The sequence below is a fragment of the Corapipo altera genome, unplaced genomic scaffold (assembly GCF_003945725.1).
Source record: "Corapipo altera isolate COAL_440 unplaced genomic scaffold, ASM394572v1 57, whole genome shotgun sequence".
Classification (NCBI taxonomy): Eukaryota; Metazoa; Chordata; class Aves; order Passeriformes; family Pipridae; genus Corapipo; species Corapipo altera.
This window is the reverse complement of record NW_020884905.1, coordinates 7,855,709-7,874,541: the sequence shown is the minus strand read 5'-3', so window position 1 is coordinate 7,874,541 and position 18,833 is coordinate 7,855,709. Positions and strand designations below refer to the sequence as shown.

The window sequence follows — 18,833 nt, the reverse complement described above, 5'->3', positions numbered from 1 at the left end:
AGCAAGATACAGCAACTGCTTCTTATTCTTATATTGCCACTTATTATTCAATTTGCAAGCACAGGGAGAAACAGGAGCTCATCGTATTATTTATAACCCTGATTTAATGTGCTATGAGACACTGGAGAAAGGGCTTTACCCTGCACAGAAAAAGGGCTCTCATAACTTTCAGAACTTAGTTTTGAGAAATTCGATATTCTGTGACTTCTTCCTACCCCTGAAATTCATGCTCTTACTTCGTCTTATGGTACTTTATCTCTGTTTGAGGATGAACATCACTTTTTGGGATCTTTTGAACTTTTATATTGCCTGATGCTTTTCATTTTGGAACCTTAGCCTTGTCTTTGTGTCCTTGTTAGGAGTGAAAAGACATAGGAAGAATAAAAATCCAGCTGGGGAGGTGAGACAGGAGCTGTTTTCAGTGTAAGTCTCTCAGTTCCCAGGGTTCCTGTAGCAAAAACCATGTAGTGAAAACACACGTGGAAAGCTTTTGGAAATTAAAATACAGATTTCATGCTGAAACAGTTTAAGTTAATTGGTGGGTATCAGCAATTTATTAAAGTTAAAATTTATTCATTAATTTGTTAAGATCAATTATCAGTATCAGCATAATAAACAATTTTCTGCCCTGTAAGTCTTTTTTTTCTGCCCTTCACTCCCTGACAGTCAAATACTGACACCAGTGTAGTAGTAACTGTGTGAGACAACAGGAATATTTATTCCCTGAGTAGCATTAATCTCCTTCAATTCTACAGTAATGCCTTTATTTCTCCTTGGTGCTTGAACTCACTAATCCTGATCCCAAAGTGGATTATGGGGTCGTTTCCACATATTCAGAGGGACGTGCAACACACAGATAATTGCAGAGAAAAGCCAAAGAAAGGGAATTCATTGAGTTGTGGAGCTGGAGGTGGTCTCTTCACAGCCTTAAATCCTTAATTCCATTGCAGCTTTGCCACTCGGTCCTGTTGGAATCGTGCACCAAATGATTTTTAATTTGAAAACTGCTTTGAATGATCCATATTTTATGTGCACTGAAGCATCCTCAAAAATTAAATAGGAGTGGATGGTAGGAAACCTTGAAATACTATGAAACATCGAATTTCTAATTTCCAGTGCAAATATGTGCCTAGGGACTCTTGATTATTTTTAATGAAGATGACACTACACATGATCAGCACAAGAGCTTTTTAAATAAGAGAGTGTCATCCAAGTGGGATCTTCTGAAGGAAATCACAGCAGAGGTTTATTTTTAGTAAAGGAGCAGCCTTTTCCCCAGAGGTTCCAAAATACTTTATTTAGACAAAGTTAAACACGACTCAAGATGAAAAAAGAGGTCAAATAATTCTCTTTGTTTTGAAACAGAAATTGGTTTAATTGTGTTCATTTACCAGGAGCAGTGGAGTTTGCTTCATAGTTTGTCAATATTTTGTGAAAAAACAGCTTGTAATAGTATTTATAGAAGGAATGAAAAATAGTAATTGCATCTGTCACTGTTTGAATTTTAACAATGTGTGTCCAGGAGTCCTTTTTGATCTTCTTAGTGGGTACCACCCAACTGTCAATGACATCACAGGAGGAAAAGAGTTAAAACTACCGTTATCAATTTCCTGCTTTTTTTTCCCCTGAAAAGCTGGTTCCCTCCAGTATAAATTCCTTTCCTTTATGTGTGGATGTTTTTGATTTTCTCATCAAATGATTAACCTTCTATAGTGAGTATATTTTGCAAAGGCTTCTTATAATAGGTGCTACCACATGGTAATTAGTACAGGTCTGCTGGGGCTGGACGTGGTGCATTTCTCCCTTGAAAATTTTAGAATAAATAGTGGGAGATGTGGGATAACCCCAGAAGAACACTCTTCCTGCAGTGACTCTGAGGATGTATGGCTTGAATGGGAAGCCACAGGAATTTGGCCACATGGCCAAGAGTTTCTCTTACATTGAATTAGGTGGAGAAAGCTTTTCCGGTGGCCAAGGAAACTGAAAAAACCCTGCATTGTAACATGAGGTGTCACCTTCAGACAGGTGATATGCCTTTAAACATTTTTGGGGGGGAATTCTTTCAAATTTCAGCTGCTAATTTGAGGCAACCATTTCCAGTCACAGAAATCAGTCAGTGTTATTAATCAGCAGCTCATCAGAAAGAGCACATACTCTGATTTTTAATTAGAGTTCAGTCTAATTTCTTGCCACTCAGTGCGTGAAAGATAAATATATTTATAATAATTTCAGCAAGGCTAATTTTTAGATGGTTGGAATCTTTGTCTTTAACTAGTTAGGAAATACTCTTGGCTGTTTATTCAGTGATAGTGAATGATACTTGTTTCAATGGTGTGTATTTATTATATTTATTTAAGAAGACAAAAAAAGTAGCTAATATTCAAATAATTAGAGCAGCGATTAGAAATTCTATTTTGTGATTTTTTTCACAAGACTTTAATGCTATTTAATCATCTTTCCTTGAAATGTGATATATGCCAAAGTTGCTGCTGTGGCAAGAGAACAAGCAGGGCCCGAGCCCTCTCTGTCCCAGCAGCCACCTTGGTGGGACCATCCCATCTCACATGCAAGGACCTCAGAGCCCCCACCCTTGGCTCTGCAGTTTGTAAAACAATGAGGGGCAACATTGCTTTGCCCAACATCTGATGATTTTTTGCTCCTGAAGGCTGGATTTAAAATTCCTGTGCAATAGCTTGGCAGGAGTGCTGCAGAAAGCACTGAGGCGAGTTTTGCTCCTCTTCAGCGCCTTCCCTCATTAAATCCGGAGCTTTCTCTCCCTTTTTTTGGGTTGGAATCTACTCTGTGCTTGATTAACACTGGAGGTTTTGTGAGAGTTTCGGTTGTTGGTTGTTTTTTGGTTTTTTTACTTGCTCCTCTTTCATGTAAATGATGTCTTGCTTTTTTCCCTTTTTTAATTAGAAGAATAAATGCTGGCATTCAAGCACAAATTGCTTTGAAGTGCTGCAGGAATTCAATTCATGAGCTTCCTCTAGTCTCATATCTTTAATTTTTTTTTTTTTTTTTTTTACAAACTGATAACATCTAATGGCTCTGCTCATTCCAGAAGATTACATTTGTTTTCTGGGGCTGCCCTACCTCCTCCTGCCTCCTGAGATAACAAGTTAAACATGAGGAAGAGCAGTTAATCGCCCAGCTCCCAGTTGAGCGTTTGACCAGGGGTGACTCATGCTGGACTACAGCTCCCTGAAAGGGCCAGGGAAGAATATTCCTGGGGACCAAGTGACTTCCTTCAGCAGGAGCCGAAGGTGGATATCTGGATGCTGAGGAAAACTGGTTGAGCGGTTTCTTCTGGAGATTATTGCCTTAATTATTTGCTACTTTGCATCCTTATGTTATTTTTTGGGCTCCAGGATGCAGTGTTTGGTTGTGCTGTAGGTGTGTTCGTTGGTGTTGGTGGTGTCAGGTGGACTTCTGGCTCATGAAACATCACAGGGAGAAGCTGTCAGATGCTTATCCATTCATGTCCTCACTCCCTGAGTTCATTCCACCCCTGTTTTGGTAGCAAGGGGAAAAATATCCTATTTCCAGTGCTGCTTGAGGGGTAGTTCTCCTTTCATTAGCACTGAAGTATAACAAAATGCTGTTTCCTAAAGCTCACAGAGACTCCCAGGGGATTTCACATTTCAAGGTCAAGAAGAGTGCAGATTAAACTGACTCTTCTCTGCTTTTCTAAGGGATTGGTGATTGACCTGCTGCTTAAATGTGGGGTCACAGCTCTGGCACTGTCATCATGTCTTCAGGGAATTGGAGTGTGGCAGTGGTGGGACAGGACATCCTGAGGTCCTCAAGCCCTGCTCAGCCAGGACACTTCTCTTGTGTCTGGATCATTTTAAGCCTTGGGTCAGTTTGAGATGTAACAGTTATTTGAAAATAACTTTATATCCAGATTGGAGGGAATTATTAAAATAATTAATGCAAAGTGTTTATCTTCTGGAGTTTATTTTTTTAACTTGGTTTAAAATTCAATTAAGAAATTAAACCTCATAAGAATTTAGGAGTGCACACAGAGTTGCTCCCACTTCCTTCTGCTTGGAAAAGGAAGTGTGAGGATTATATCAAAGAAAAATAATGCAAATAAGGTATATAAACAAGTGACCTTAAAACTCTTCTATTTATTAATACAAATACTATCATAGGAGAGTAACCTTGTACTTTTTATTACAGACACTGACTCACACAGGAAGGTAATTATGTCCCGACACTCTTTTTCAGGTTACTACTCATCTATTATTTTCTCTGACAAAAGTGTGGGTGTCTTGGTGGAAACACCTGCAAACTGTGTGTTAAAGCTTTAAACTTTGGTGTCAGTGAGTGCACTGTGAGACAGCTCCTGCTCTGAAGTGCTGTTGCAGTGCTTGTAGGGAAGGCTGATGGGGTATTTATCGTGTGTATGTTGATGGTTCCTGCTGAGAGATCCTGAAAAATGATCCTCTTGGACATTTAAAGAAAACAGTTCTGTGATTACATTACCATCAGCCCATTCATTTTATGCACAGAAGTTTAGTGTTGTGATTTATGATCTACAAATCCCTGTATTTAAGATTGTCTTCTTGGATATTGTTTATTCTGATTCAAGATCTCTTTATCTCAGTCCAGCCTTAGTGTTCCTGTGTTTCTCCAAATAAAACCCATCACCTTCTGCCTTGGTTGTCTTAAACTGATCAGGAAGTAAAATTTGTGTGTGTGTGTGTCCCTTTATGTTTTGGGTTTTGTTTTTTGACTTGACTGTAAAATTACACAATCCTAGCTGGATAAATTGATCCCTGTTTGTCCTGCATACTTGCTGTATACTGAATTCATGACCAAATTGGACAAGCACAGTAATTTACACTGAAATGGTATCAAGGCCTTTTCACTCCAGGATTGCATCTATTTACAGGTCTTGGGCTGCTGCTTAAATGTTTCCCCCTTTTTAGTCATGAGCTTGAAAGCAAACCAGAAAAATGAAACCGAGAGTTCTCCCAGTAAATGCTCAGATTTCTGTTCTCTTTAAAGGGAAAGCAACAAGATGCAGTGACATGAAAACAGTTCAGTAACCAAAGAATTCTCAACCTGAAAAAACCCATATGAATATTTTACGTTTCACATTCTAGAGGTTGGAATGAGGAGTAAGTGTAGGGAGAAAAAATCCAATTCCATTGAGAAGCCCATCTGCTTTGTATTTTAATGTTGGGTAGCATGACTTTCTTTTTTTCTGAAATGCTGCCATATACATTGTCATGAGAATAACCTTAGTCAAGTTACATTGGCTAAATGAATAATCTTTTTACCATGTGGAACTAATTTTCTTGGGGTATTTTCCCGTCTTGCTCTTTTTCCCTTCCTCTTCTCTGGACCCTTGAAAAAAGAAGACAAAAAAACCTGCCGGTTCTTGATTGCATTTTTGGCAGTTACTCAGTTTTCCATAGTTTTGTCTCTTTGCAAATGCCTGAAGTTTTCCAAGGGAACAAGTTTATAAGAATTGTGCTCTACTTTGCTCCTTTTCAAGCAGTGTCATACCTATTTATCATCTCCCCTTCCGAGTTGTGAAATGATCCCAAAGGCTTTTACCTCCCACAGTCTATATACAAATGTGATGTTTTTTACCATGAAAATTAAGATTAAACCTGAATCCCAGTTGTCCTCTGTGTTGCACAAAACATCTTCCAGTGCTGCACGTGGCTGAAGGTGATGACAGCTTGAGTCATAAAATAGGGAGTTGGTAAACAATTTCCATTAAGATAAAAATTTGGAAGAAAGATGGTGTTTTCCTGCTTAAAACCTTAAACATTGGGGAATGTGTGCACCCATAAAGGTGTGTATGAGCATGTGGAGATACATCTCTACAAATGTCTGTCTCCTGAGTGCCAACAGGTTCTGTGCTCTGTTTATGGAAAAGTTGTGTCTGATGTCTCTGCTTTTTCTCACAATTGATTTTTTTCCACATTCCAAGTAATCTTGTGTAAATTTTATTTGTAAAATGAGCAGAATCACTTAAATGAATCTGCCAAAAGAGGCTTTCAAACGATGGTGTGGTTTAACAACACTCCCACAATGTGGATAACTGAGCACAGCACAACTTTGCCCATTAGCAGTGACTGGAGATCTTCTCCCAGCACAATGAAGATGCCAGGAGAGGAACTGGGCCAGGACAGCAGAAATATAAGCTGTATGAGGTTTGGCATTTCCTCATTTTTAAATGGAAGCTGCTGCACGTGGTGCCTGACCCCTGTGAAAGCACTGACCTGAGCTCGGCCTGTGAGCTTGGCATCGCAGCACTGACCTGAGCTCGGCCTGTGAGCTTGGCATCGCAGTTCTCCTTGTCTGCCTCTTATACAGGTATCTGTTGCTGCTTGACAAATAATGTAAAGAAAAAAGCATTGATTAGTTAAATCCTTTCTGGAAACATGTCCTGTTTTGAAACCCACAGGAAGAGAAAGGCATTTGCAGTGTGTTGTTGGAATATTCCTTTTGTGCTCATCCCACTGAGTTTGCCTTTCGCTGTGTTTTCCTCCAATTTACTTCAGTTTCTTACATGGATAGTGTAAATTCTTGGAGAAAAACATGAAGCATGTCCTCGATCTCCTGGGAACCCACTATTTAATGTTTCTTGGTTTTAGGAAATGGTAACAAAACATAACACGATATGGCTTCAGACACTGCAAAAATAAACTCCAGACAGAAGCCACAGGTTTCCCTGAAAACAATCCCACTCGGTGAGTTTCATCAGAGAAAGGATTTGTTGGATATTTGTTTGCTCACCACTTTTGAAAACATTAACCTTTCAAATAGGAAACAGACCCTGGTTAGGAGCTGCCTGAAGTTTAAGAAAGATCCCAGCCCTGCTGAGCTAATGCTGTATTTTACACATGTATATTTTGCTAGTGCACTTCTGTATAACTTTTTAAATATTATTGTTTTTTTTCATCCTGTCATTACCTAAATATGACAGGTAACAGAAATCTATGCCCTAAACCTGCTGAAAGATGTTGTTGTTTTTTTTCTTTTTTAAATCTCTTGTAGTATAGATGGTAAAGCAGCTTTGACATATTTACAGCTCAGTGGCTATTTTGCTAATCCTGGATTTGTTTTTCCTGGTTCACTTTGTCTCTAAAAATGTTATTTTTGTCGATGAGGAGATGGATTCATATCTCATCTGGCAAATAAAGTGATGTGCAAATGGTTGACTGCTCTGCAGAGCAGTTGGCACTTGTTTTTTGTTGAGGACCTTGGAGATTTGGGGCTGGTGGCTTTTTCTGTTTGTTTTGATGCTGTGCTGACAGTCAAACTGGAGCTTTTTGAAGTGTTTTCTCACTGCAGTTCTTTGCTGCCGAGTTAATTTTTATCTCAAGCAACTGAGGGAGCAAGCCATTTAATATTTTACTTTTTATGTTAAGCTTGGTTTAGAGTCATCTCCCAGATCTCAAACTGAGTTGCCTTCAGCTTCAGATGATGAATAGAAGTCTCTTAAGCCTTGTTTTGGGACACCACAAAGCTAAACCTGAGCTACCCCTTATCTCTGGCTGGCTGGGAAACCTGACTCCATTCTACCGGGAGATGTGGGTTTGGGTGCTGGGCCCATCCATCACTGTCAGACCCCACCTGTGCAAGGCATTAGACCCTGGTGGCCCAAATCTTCCCTATCCCAGCCCCCTGCCCTTGGATCCTCTCATTGCTTCCTGATGTATCTCATCAAATATTTGTCCTGTTGTAAAAGCTAAAATTGAGGCTGGTGGCACCAAGAGCAGTTACAGTCATTGAGGGGGATATCGAGGTACCACAGAAGAATATTTTCTTGGAAGTTGCAAGTGCTTTGACTCAGAGAGGTAATTAAAGAGCTTAGGAAAGCAAATGTTGGCAATGTGTGTTTGTAAAACAAACCCTTGCTTTCTCAGGACTCCATGCAGGCTGTGATCATCCCCTGCAGGCTCACAGGCACACATCTTGGCTCTCCTCTGTGTGTCCTGGAGCTGTCATGGATCACCAAGAATCCTGTGGCAGTCCCTGCAGATACAATGATTTTCTCTTTTTAGGCTTCTGTTTGTGTAGCTAAACACAAGTGTTGAATGAGGGAAGGGAAGGATTAAGAGCAGGAATGATGTGCCCAGCAAAAAGATTCAGGTGTTGCCAGAGGCACAGAGGCCCTGGGGATGGTGCAGGGCTTTGTGCTCAGCCCCTGCCAGCACCACTAAGTTTAAACCTGATATAAAACTGCAGGTGACAGGTAAAGCCAGGAAACAAGTGTTATTTCTCTCCAGTGTTTGAATATTTTAAAAAGAATATTTATAAAATTATAATAAGCTTAAAAATGTTGTTGATAGAAAAATGGGGGGGGGGAAATGAAAAAAAAATAAAATGTTGTTCAGGGTTTGAGGTGGTGTGTGATGAGATGTTGGGAGTGATGGTGGGGATGAAGGTGGCTCCATGTCTGGTGGAGCACTAGCTTAGTGGGAAAGGCTGGATGCTGAGCCAGCACAGTGGTTGCAGCCTTCCTGCATTGAGAGAGCGAGTGGTGATGGGTTATGGCAAATAATCCCGGGAAGCATCTCATTAAACACGTGTGGAATTGTTCTGCTGGAGGGAGCTGATCCTGCTGCCATCTGCTCAGCAGAGCCAATTAAACAACCAGGGGTGGGGAGAATGAAGATGCTAATGGGCTGCGTAAATGCAACAGGCAAGATCTAAATATTTAGACTGTTGTAAGTTTGTGGAGCTGACTTTTGGGTCTGTGAAGTTACCTCAGCTTCAGCTGAGGTTGCCACTGATTTTCTGCTTAAATTTACATCACTTTTTAAGTTGGTGAAATTGCTTAAATACAACAGGGAGGTATTTTTTGTTTTGAGTGTAATTCTGCATTGGAATTCTTGAGTAGGGAGCAGATATCCTGCGTAGGGACTGTACCCAGGCAGGGCTGAGCTCGGGGACCTCAGTGGGCGACAGATCACGTTTGGGTGGATTCCAAATCCTTAATTAATTTTAACTGTTGGTTTACTCATTATCTGTGCTGGCACTTTAACCAAGAGTCTCCTTCCCCCCCCCCCCCCATGCACAGTGCTTTTAATTAAAAAAAAAAGAAGATACTGCATTGTTTTAAATATATTAGTTAAATTCAAAATCAAGCACAAAGAGGTTAAAAACCTTAGTCCAGTGGCCAAATAAATTCCTGCTGGCATTGGGACTCTTATATAATGTTCTCTGGCATGATTTTGCAAGTTCATAAACACAGCTATGTGTGAAAGGGGTGGAGGAAGGGTCAGCTTTGTGTTGAGGACAGAAAGCTCCATTCTCAGTAGCTGACAGTCTATTTCCTCCTCATTCCTTTTGATGTCTGGAGATTTAAATGCTGCATGGAGAGAAAAATTCAATTCATTTAAAACATTTTGCATCAAAATGACATGCTTTAATGTATTTTCTTCTGATGTTTAAATTATCTTTTCATCTCATGAGGGAGAAAAAAAAAGCCAACATGTTTGTAGTTAAAGTGCCCAAGCAGAACTTTAAACAAAGGTCTGGATGAAGAGGAAGTCTCAATGTACTAAGAGTAGATGCCTTTTTTTTCCTCCCCTGCCCCCCCTTCTTGGCTCTCTGAGACTTGTAAACCAAGGAGATTTATTGCTGCCCTTCCAAAGGCTTCTTCAGAATTAAGAGTTCAAATTTTTGGAATTCCTCAAGTCCCCAGGAGGGAGAGGGATAAAGGGAAAGTGATGATGGTAAGTGGGAGCAGAGCACACCAAAGGATTTTCTAGGCTGGTTTGGCCAGTTATAGCTTTAGTAGAAGGAAATCAGCTGAACCTGCTTCAAAAAAACCTCTTGGAGTCATGGAGCAGTGATGATTTCACAGCTAAGGGAGAGACTCAACAGGGCCTTTATGAATCACTGTCCTTCGCCAGAAGTGATGTCATGTGTTTGACTTAACACTAATAATCCATTCCATCAGTGAAATCCCAGCTCCCCTTGAGTCTGGTAGAGAAATATCTCACAGCCTAAATAACCTCAGGATATTACTGTTGCATTTATTGATAGTGAATAACCATCACTATTGTTGCTCTTCATGATACTGTTCTCTCAAAACTCTGCTGTATTTTGCAGCTATTAAGACAGATGGCAAAGGAATATTTTAGGGGCATCGTATGTTTACCCAAGCTGCCCTTGGAAATGAGAAATCTTGCAAGAGAAACTTAGGTGTATGAGGCAAACTTTTCAGGGATTCCAATCTTATTTTTCAGTCTGGAAGCTGAATATTAACAAGATGTTGAGTGTTTTTTCCTCAACATAACCACTGCAAAGTAAACAGAGATGGCAGTGTGGCTGTCACCTGTGAAGCACTCCTGTCCTTCTGGGAACTGATGGGGAGCTTCCCCAGGGGAGGAAACAGCTCTCACTTCTATCTTCTGATACATCCATTTTTGCCATTAGTGAGGTTGATCTCGTTGTATTCAAAATCAGGTCTCATTTTCCTTTTTTCCAGATACCAAATATGTCTAAATTTGGATCACAGCCTCTCGTGTTAGTTGGAAACAAGTACTTTTAAAAATAGTTGCCTTGGGTTAAATATTCAGCAAGAGAAGGGTCATAGTTTGCACAGCAGTAGCTTTGTGATATGAGACATTGTTTTTAGCACCTTATGTCAGTCTGATAAATAAACAGATGTTTTGGAAAAACCTTGTTATGTGCTTGCCTTCAAAACCAATGCAGATCCACAGATACAGAGAGACATGATTCCCCTTGGATAAACCTGGCATTGGAGACTCCCCAGATCCTTCTCTGACCTGATTTCCTCCCTCATTTGCCTTTTGGAACTTGTTTAATGTGGCATTTATAACAAAAAGTCTCTTACACATCCTTTCTGGTTTTTCTTGCAGAGGATATTCAACTCCTTTGTGTACACAGAGAAAATATCGAATGGAGAAAGTGAAGTTCAACAGGTGAGTCCAAAAGCCCCTTCCCAACTCTCACTGTGTCACCAAGGCAGAGTCAGCTTAGGGATTGCAGTTTTGCCTGGATTTGTGGCTCTTTCCTAACATCCAGCACATCAGATAACAACCAATGGAATAAATATAAATGGAGATGGCCTGTAGGGGCTGATGATGCATTTGAGAGTTTTGAATTGCCATGAAAAGGTTTTCCATCTGTTTTTTGTGGGGCTGTCCCTTGGAATCAAAAGGACCCTCATGTAGTGTCTCCCATTAATTGACAGGCTTTCGTGTTGAAATTGTCTCTTTTAAAATTGATGTAATTCAGAGCAAAACCACTAATGTCACTGTGAATGTGGAAATGATGTTGATTGCTTTTTGGAAATATGGGACAGCTACAGCCTTGTGCATAACAATTGTGGTTGTGGGGCTTTTTAATTTTGTGAGGGGTTATGAGTACACACTTGAGCATTGAACTCTTCAGTTTAACATTGAGGTAATACATCTCAGCACAGGCCTGCTTGCATTTTAATACATGTATGTATTTTTAAAATTAATTTTGGATCCATTTAAAAAAAGATAAATAGATCATCTTATATGCTTCAGGAAACTGAGGTACTGATTATGTTCACAAGTGCAACCCTTGTGGTAAAGGCGATGGGTTTTGGTCAAAGAGGTGGCTGCTGCCCTGGAACAAAAACCCAGCTTTTCCTTCCAGTTTAAGCCTAGACTCACTTGCACAACCTTCAGCAAACAACCTGACCTTCCTGGACCCTTGTCACACTAGTTTTAATGTTCAGTAAAAACAAAAGTGCCTCAGAGTGGGGCTTTCCCCAGGGAAAAGGGAATTACTCCTCAGCAGTGCAGACAGCCCAGTTGTGCATGAGGAGTGTTGCTGGTTTCCAAGAGCAGATCAGTGCATGGCATGTTCATGGGCACTGAAACTGGTCATGTAATATAGAAAAAAATTGCACTCTAAGTTGTGCTTATTGTAAATGGTGACATTTCCAGTCTTTTTAAATACTTTTACCAAGGAAAAGTCAAAGCAGAGCTGGTTCAAATGGGATTGTGAGGGTGGGTTAGGTTGGAAAAGACCTTTAAGGTCATCAAGTCCAACCATTCCCCCAGCACTGCCAAGGCCACCACTGTCCCACGTCCCCAAGTGTCACATCCACATGGCTTTTAAATCTCACCAGGGATGGGGACTCCACCACTGCCCAGGGCAGCTGTGCCAGGGCTGGGAAGCCCTTTCAAGGAAGGAATTTTCCCAAATATCCAATCTAAATGTCCACTGATACAAGTTGAGGCTGTTTCCTCTCATCCTGTCCCTTGTTCCCTGGGAGCAGAGCCCAACCCCCACCTGGCTCCACCCTCCTGTCAGGGAGTTGCAGAGAGCCAGAAGGTCCTTCCTGAGCCTCTTTTCTCCAGCCTGAGCCTCCCCAGCTCCCTCAGCTGCTCCTGGTGCTCCAGACCCTTCCCCAGCTCTGTTGCCCTCCGGCTTTGGCTTCCCTATAATCATGCCCAGGTGGGTTCCAGCATGCAAAGGGACCATGAGATTGTAATTGTCACCTGACTTTAAAAGTTTAAATCCCAAACCATCCCGACATCTTTAAGAAAGGGTTTTCCTGGTTTGCATCGTGTAGGGCAGCATTTTTCTGGAGTAGTTCTGGGTGGTCTGAGCGCCGCAGAAGGGCCATGTGGGCTGGATTATACATATCAGATGGCTTTTGAAAGCCAAAAGTGTTTTTGGGAAACCAAGAAACTGGATTAAAACTTCTTTGAAGTCCCGACTATCGATTCTCCACTTAGCAAAAGACTCTGCTTGTTCCCCAGTGCAGATGTCTGTATTCAGCCTAAGTAGATATAAATAGCTGTCTAAACACTGGAGGTTGTGTGATGGATTCGGAGCTGTCAGAGGAGAAAAATGAGGCCCTGGTGAAGCACAATTACTGTGGTTAAAAGCTCAGCAGTGAAATGGATAGAGGAATAATTGAGCACTTCTGTTTCATTAATAACCAGATCTTTTAGCCCTAATGAATCACCAGCAATATAACTGGAGTTTTATGAGTGAGAGTAGGACATGGAACAGGATCGTCTTGAGCGAAGGCAAACAAATGTAAGCAAATGAAATCCCCTGCCTCTCATTCCTGTTTTTGTAATTCATTAACATTTTCTTAGCAACTGATACCCAAAGGCAATTAATTATGGATTTATGTCAGCTGGGATTTTTTTCTGGCAGACCAGTGGATTATTGTGGGGGTGGTGTTTTTTTTAATACCAAACTGTGTAAATAATGACTTTCAATTTGTTGAGAAAGTGAAAAACTCCAGCTGCTGGCCTTCAGGCCTAACTGTTCAATACCCTTGGCTTCCTTCGTGCCACACAAGAAGCAGTTTACCTGTTGACATTGAACTGGTTACACTTTTAAGGTCTGCAGTTATTACTATTGTACCTGACAGATAAAACCTTTTTTGCTTTGAATAGGTTATTAAAAATTGTGTGGCCATTGCCAAAAATAACTTGGATTCTTTCCCTGTAAGTTATTTCAATATCAGAGAACTCGCATACGATATGAAAATGTAGTGGTGTGAGTTAGTGATCTAAATAAAGTGGAAGAGGGGTAGTTTTCTTAGGGAAAATCTAGATTAGCTGATTTCAAGGAACTGCGTGTTCAGCGTCCTGCCAGATGTCTGGTTTCTGTGGTGTGGAGAGTAGGAAATGGGGCTCCATGGAGGAGAAAGGACAGAGAAATTATCTCGAGCAGGAGTAGATTTCCCAGTTTTGGGGAGAGAAGTCGGAGCACAGCAGAAACAATCTCTCTCTGCAAAGAGAGATTTGTAATAACTCCTTGTATTTTTGTCTGTCCCAACAAGGTGCAGGGTGTTCAGACCTGGTCGGTGTGCATTGGGTTGGGTTGAATTTTTATTTAGTTTGTTTTGGGTTTTGCAAAGAGCTGTTGAACTCTTTGGAGAGGAAATATATCTGTAATATGCTGAAAAACCTCCTTTTGGCTGTTGAGCACATCTTCCCTGGCTGTGAAAAGTGGGATGTTCACACCACGTTGAACTTTACATCGATGTAAAGTGATAAAAGGCAATTACACTGTGTTTAATGTACTTCCAGAATGATTCAGGAATTTGGCCCTTTCTCTAGTTTCTGTTGTGTACCATGTTTGACATCCTCCTTGGAGTAAGTCTGGGGAAGCTTTGCCAAAGTTACTGGCCAGTAGAAAACCTCAAATGAGTCTTGGTCTCTTTGAAGAAATGCATATTGGAAAGTAGTTCCCTGTATCCTGATTAAGTATATTTTCAGTGTCACCCAGAAAAGTAGGGATAGGGACTTTTCACAAGGACATGTAGTGATGGGACAAAGGGGAATGGCTTCAAACTGAAAGAAGGCAGGTTTGGATTAGATGTTAGGGAGAAATTGTTCCCTTCGAGGGTGGTGAGGCCCTGGCACAGGTTGCCCAGAGAAGCTGTGGCTGCCCCATCCCTGGAAGTGTCCAAGGCCAGGTTGGACAGGGCTTGGAGCAACCTGGGCTAGTGGAAGATGTCCCTGCCCATGGTAGGGGGTGGAACAAGATGATCCTTAATGTCCCTTCCAACCCAAACCATTTTAGGATTCTGTGAATGGTTTGGATCTGTTAAAGCAGAGGTGTGGGAAGAAGCCGAAGGTGATTCTATGATCCTTTCTTGAGTTGCGTTCCTGGTGACCTCCGTGCTCTTCAGGATTGGTACAGAAGCAGTGGTTTAAGAGCCTGGCACACTAGGAATAAATATATTAAAATTTTCTAAAAAAGTCACAGTTATGATACAGCAGGAGGAGTGCCAGGTGGGTATTGGAGAGAGGAACTTTTTTGCAGATTTTTCTGGTTGACAGAGGGGATTTAAAACTAAAAATTATATCTAAACTCTTCCATTTATAAGCAATACTTTCTAAGGAGCCTGACAGTGTTAAATCCCTGGCTGTGAGTCCGTTACAGCATCCGTGCCTGTCAGCCCCACTGATGCATATTTTATATCCAGTCTTGAAAACATGAAAAATACCTTGGCTTTCAAGCTACAGCCAGAAATAAAACCTAACCTTGGAGCTCTGCTTTCCCTCAGAGCTCCCTGCAAAGGGAAGACTTCAGAGCTATGGAGCTTTGAGGGGGGAAGAAGCTTTAAGAAAAAAAGCTTGAGGGAACTATGCAAATGAGGCAAATGTCTCTGGGAAAATTAGAGAACCTCAGTGATGTTGTGATGAAAGGTTGTCAGTGGAGATGGTGACAATTGAAGTGCATTACCCATGGGTGCTGCAGTAATAGAACCAGGTGTTACCATCCAACCTGTCTGCAAAGCCAAAGGCTTTGGCTGCCTGCCAGCTGCCAAAGGAAAGATGGAAAAAATAGGGCTAATAGCTGCATTGTTTGGAGCCAGCACTCATGGCTTATTGTTTTGTTTATTGAAATTAGGAAGAAAATACAGAAATCTGAAAAAAAAGAGGAATGCCAAGTGAGGCTTCCTGTGCTTTTGTTTTTAAGGTGAGGTGAAGAGCACTTTGTTAATCAACCAGAGATGATAACATTTTATGCCAATCTCAAGGTATCCAGATTTATTTAGTCTCCATTAAAATGCGTGAATTGGATCATTTTTGGGGGAGCAGGGAATGTCTGTCACACTTGGTACCCACCCAAGGGTGGGATATCAGCAACTTGCCCCTTGTGTGTGCCTGATTCAGGACACAGCTTTGCATTTTGCCTTAAAAATGTTTTAACAATTACTTTAGAATAGTTTAATAGTTCACTGCTCTGTCCTTTCATTATTTGTTATCTCTTTCTCTCTGCCCTTTTGAGGCTTTGTAACCAGAGTGGGTCTGGCATCCATCAGTATCCAGCGGCTCTTCAGCTCCAGGCAGTTTAAAAAAAGCAGAGTTTATGTTGGATAAAAAGTTTAGGGTTTTATTTAGAAAGAGGAGAAGGTGATTTAAGCCTGCAGCTTTTATTCTGACAGGCTCTAGTAATGAGTGCATCACTTTGCAAGCTGAATAAAGTTTGGGAGGGAATGATGTGAGTGTGCACATGTGCATGTGCAGCCGTGAGGAGCTGGGAAGGATGGATTGTTTTTTGCTGTTGTTTTAATCACTGAGGGCTGGAATGCCTGTTCACTGTCCTGGATTTTGTGCTCCACTGAAGCCCAGTTATGGCAGAAAAATTAAGTTAGTTTTGTTAGGCTTCATCTGGATAGCACTTCTCAATTTGATGATTTAGAACCATTTGTTTTTAGTAATTTTAGTAATTTTGTCTGGTTGGTGTGTTACCCTTAGTTTCTTAACATAGTTTATTCATTGTAAGCAATTTTCAGTAGAAAATTGTTTTTGGATCATCTCACCATCGGTGACTTATTTGAGTTTGCTGTTTTTAAGGTTGTTTGGATTGTTGGGAGTATTGTCTTGCTATCAGAGAACAGTATTTTTAGAGTTCTTTAGATTAAACAAACTGAATTCTTCCAGCTGTGCTTCTGTCTGTGGGCAGGGAATGGATGTCTGTGGAGCTCTGGGAGGCTTCAGGTCCCTCGTTGCTGACATGCACTTGACTCTCTGCCCCGACCAGAGCGTTGGATCCTGTTTAATAAAAGTAACGTAACGACTTTGAGCCATTCAGAGGTTTTTCGGTGGGTGATGCAGTTTAGGAACAAAGCATTTGCTTCTTGTCAGCTTCTGAGGTACAGGATCTTCTGAAAAACAGATTTGTCAGATCCTTAGACTCGGCACAGCAGGGTGAAATTCAAAGGCTGGGGGGTGCTTTTATCGTTCAACCTCGAAGGTGAAAACTCATCAACACCGAAACCTCGTCTTGTACAGCCTTCATTTATCAGAGACCAGCCGTGATTCCCAACCAGAGGCCTTTTGTTCTGGGGCTCTGTGTTGGTTTTATTACTGCTAATGATGCTCATATGGGCCTTTTCTCAGCAAAGTTAAGCTCTCTCCCTTTTTCATGACTTTGGGTAGAAAAACCAAGAAAAAAAAGTACAGATTCAAATACCTGGTTTAATTTGTGCTTAAGCACAACCATTTCATTTGCCTAAACTTAGAGAGAGACTTTGTACCCACAAAACTTTAATGGAAATTTAGGAAATTTGGCTTATGTATGTTTGAGACTCTGCAGAAGAATCCACACATTTGAGGAGTACAGCCAGACAAAAAGAAAGTTTACCGTAAAACAGCTTATTTTCTAACAACTGGGAGCAATTTAATAGTGTTGGATGTCTAACATGGAGCAGCCCATTAGTAGTCCTCTGGTGCCTTGGCAATAAATCATTCTACAAAGCTAATTAGGTATAATTCTGCAAGTCATTTGAGCAAGGTCTTATTAAAACCTGTGCTCCCAGGAGACCTGTTGTGGAGCTGCAGCATTCCCTGGGAACAATGGAGGCAAAGGCAATGCTGTATCAGAGTGGGCCTCGTTGTTCACATAGCAAAGTAAATCATGACAAAATGTCCTGTTAGTAATAGTTAGGAAAGACATTTGTTAGTCCAGGGGATTTGGAAAAACCGACGGCATTTCTCGGCACTTGTAGTGGCTCCGTTAAATCATCCCTGCAGAGTTTGGGGTGTACAGGGAGCAGGAGAGGGGAGTAGTGTGGAGTAAGGAGCTGACTTAGCTCTGGAGAAGTTTGCAGATTTGCAAAATGTAGTGTTCCTGAATATTCAACAGCTCAGTATATTGCTCAGAGATTATTCTTTTTCATTTAGGATGTGTCTGGTTGATGATTAAATATAATAGAAGTATTGATGTGAAAAGGGTACAGAATGTGCAGAGCAAAAAAAAAATGCCTGATCTGTTTTATTAATTTCTCACTTTGATGAAAGACCAGGAGCACAAGTCTCAGTAAATGTTTCTTGTAAAATCTGACGCTTCCTCCTAACTGTGTTTACTGTCACGTTTGCTCAAGGAACAGTCACAGATTTTTCCCTTCCAGTTTTCCCTGGCAGAGTCATTAGTCAGGCTCGTTGGGAAGGGCCTAATGAAGGAGACACCAGTGAGCTCTTATCTGACAGCACAGTGACTTCAATGGGCCTGTGATGTGTCCCAGCAGGCTCTGCCCTTGTTAACACCGGGAGCCTTCCCACTGCTTGGAGTCTGCCTGGCGTGGAGAGAGCTCTTCCTGCAGAAAGTCCTTCAAATCACACACCAACCAACTCTGATACAGAGCTTGGAAATACTTCTTCGCAAAAATTTGTTGATTTATTTTTACTTTTATTTAAATTCTTTTAAGAAATATTAAAAAGAATGGCGGAAGTACCTAATTTTCTATTTCTAAAGTTTAATTCTTTTAAAAGGCCTGAGAATTACTGGGGAGGGACGACAGTGTTTGGTTTTACTTTCTGAAAGGAGAGAAATTGGCTCTTACAATAGTGTAACTCTAAACCTTATCCTTATTTATAAGTGGTTGCCTTCCTCAGAGGAAATTCTGACAGCAGAAAGCTTCAGGAGGAATTTCACTGGTGCGAGACAGTTGTCATTATTTTCTTTCTGTTATATTATAACATTAATTAGAGATTTTTCATTTTGTAGTTGAGGTTTGTAGTTGAAACTGTTGTAGCTTGTGATGAGGCTCACTGAGCTGAGAGATCGATGAAGAAAATCATTCAGGTGATGCTCAGCCAAGAGCCTGTGAAGCCTCCCAGGAAAGCAGCAGGGATTACAGCGGAAAAGCAAGAGCTGGGATGGCTTATTTTGCCCAAATCTACGTGAAAGGAGTAATGAAATACATCTGCACAGATCCACCTGATTGCGGAAGCTGTTGATGGACAGAGAAATATTCATGGCAGTATTTGGGATTCCCTGGATCCTGAGGTTGCTCTGTAAACAGATTCAGTGCAATGGGAGATTTGCTGTTGTCTGCTCCTGAAGCAGCAGAAGAGTTCTGTGGAGGTGAT

General features: G+C 41.1%; 1 protein-coding gene across 3 annotated transcripts in view; it reads left to right on the top strand.

Moving 5' to 3' along the window:
- The window catches only part of CACHD1 (cache domain containing 1), a 94,767-nt gene that overhangs the window by 20,569 nt on the left and 55,365 nt on the right, over window positions 1–18,833 (top strand). For all 3 annotated transcript variants that reach the window (XM_027651812.1, XM_027651813.1, XM_027651814.1), the window contains exon 2: window positions 10,863–10,925. In XM_027651812.1, the coding sequence (XP_027507613.1) occupies window positions 10,863–10,925 (63 nt within the window). The remainder of the gene's footprint in view (window positions 1–10,862; window positions 10,926–18,833) is intronic.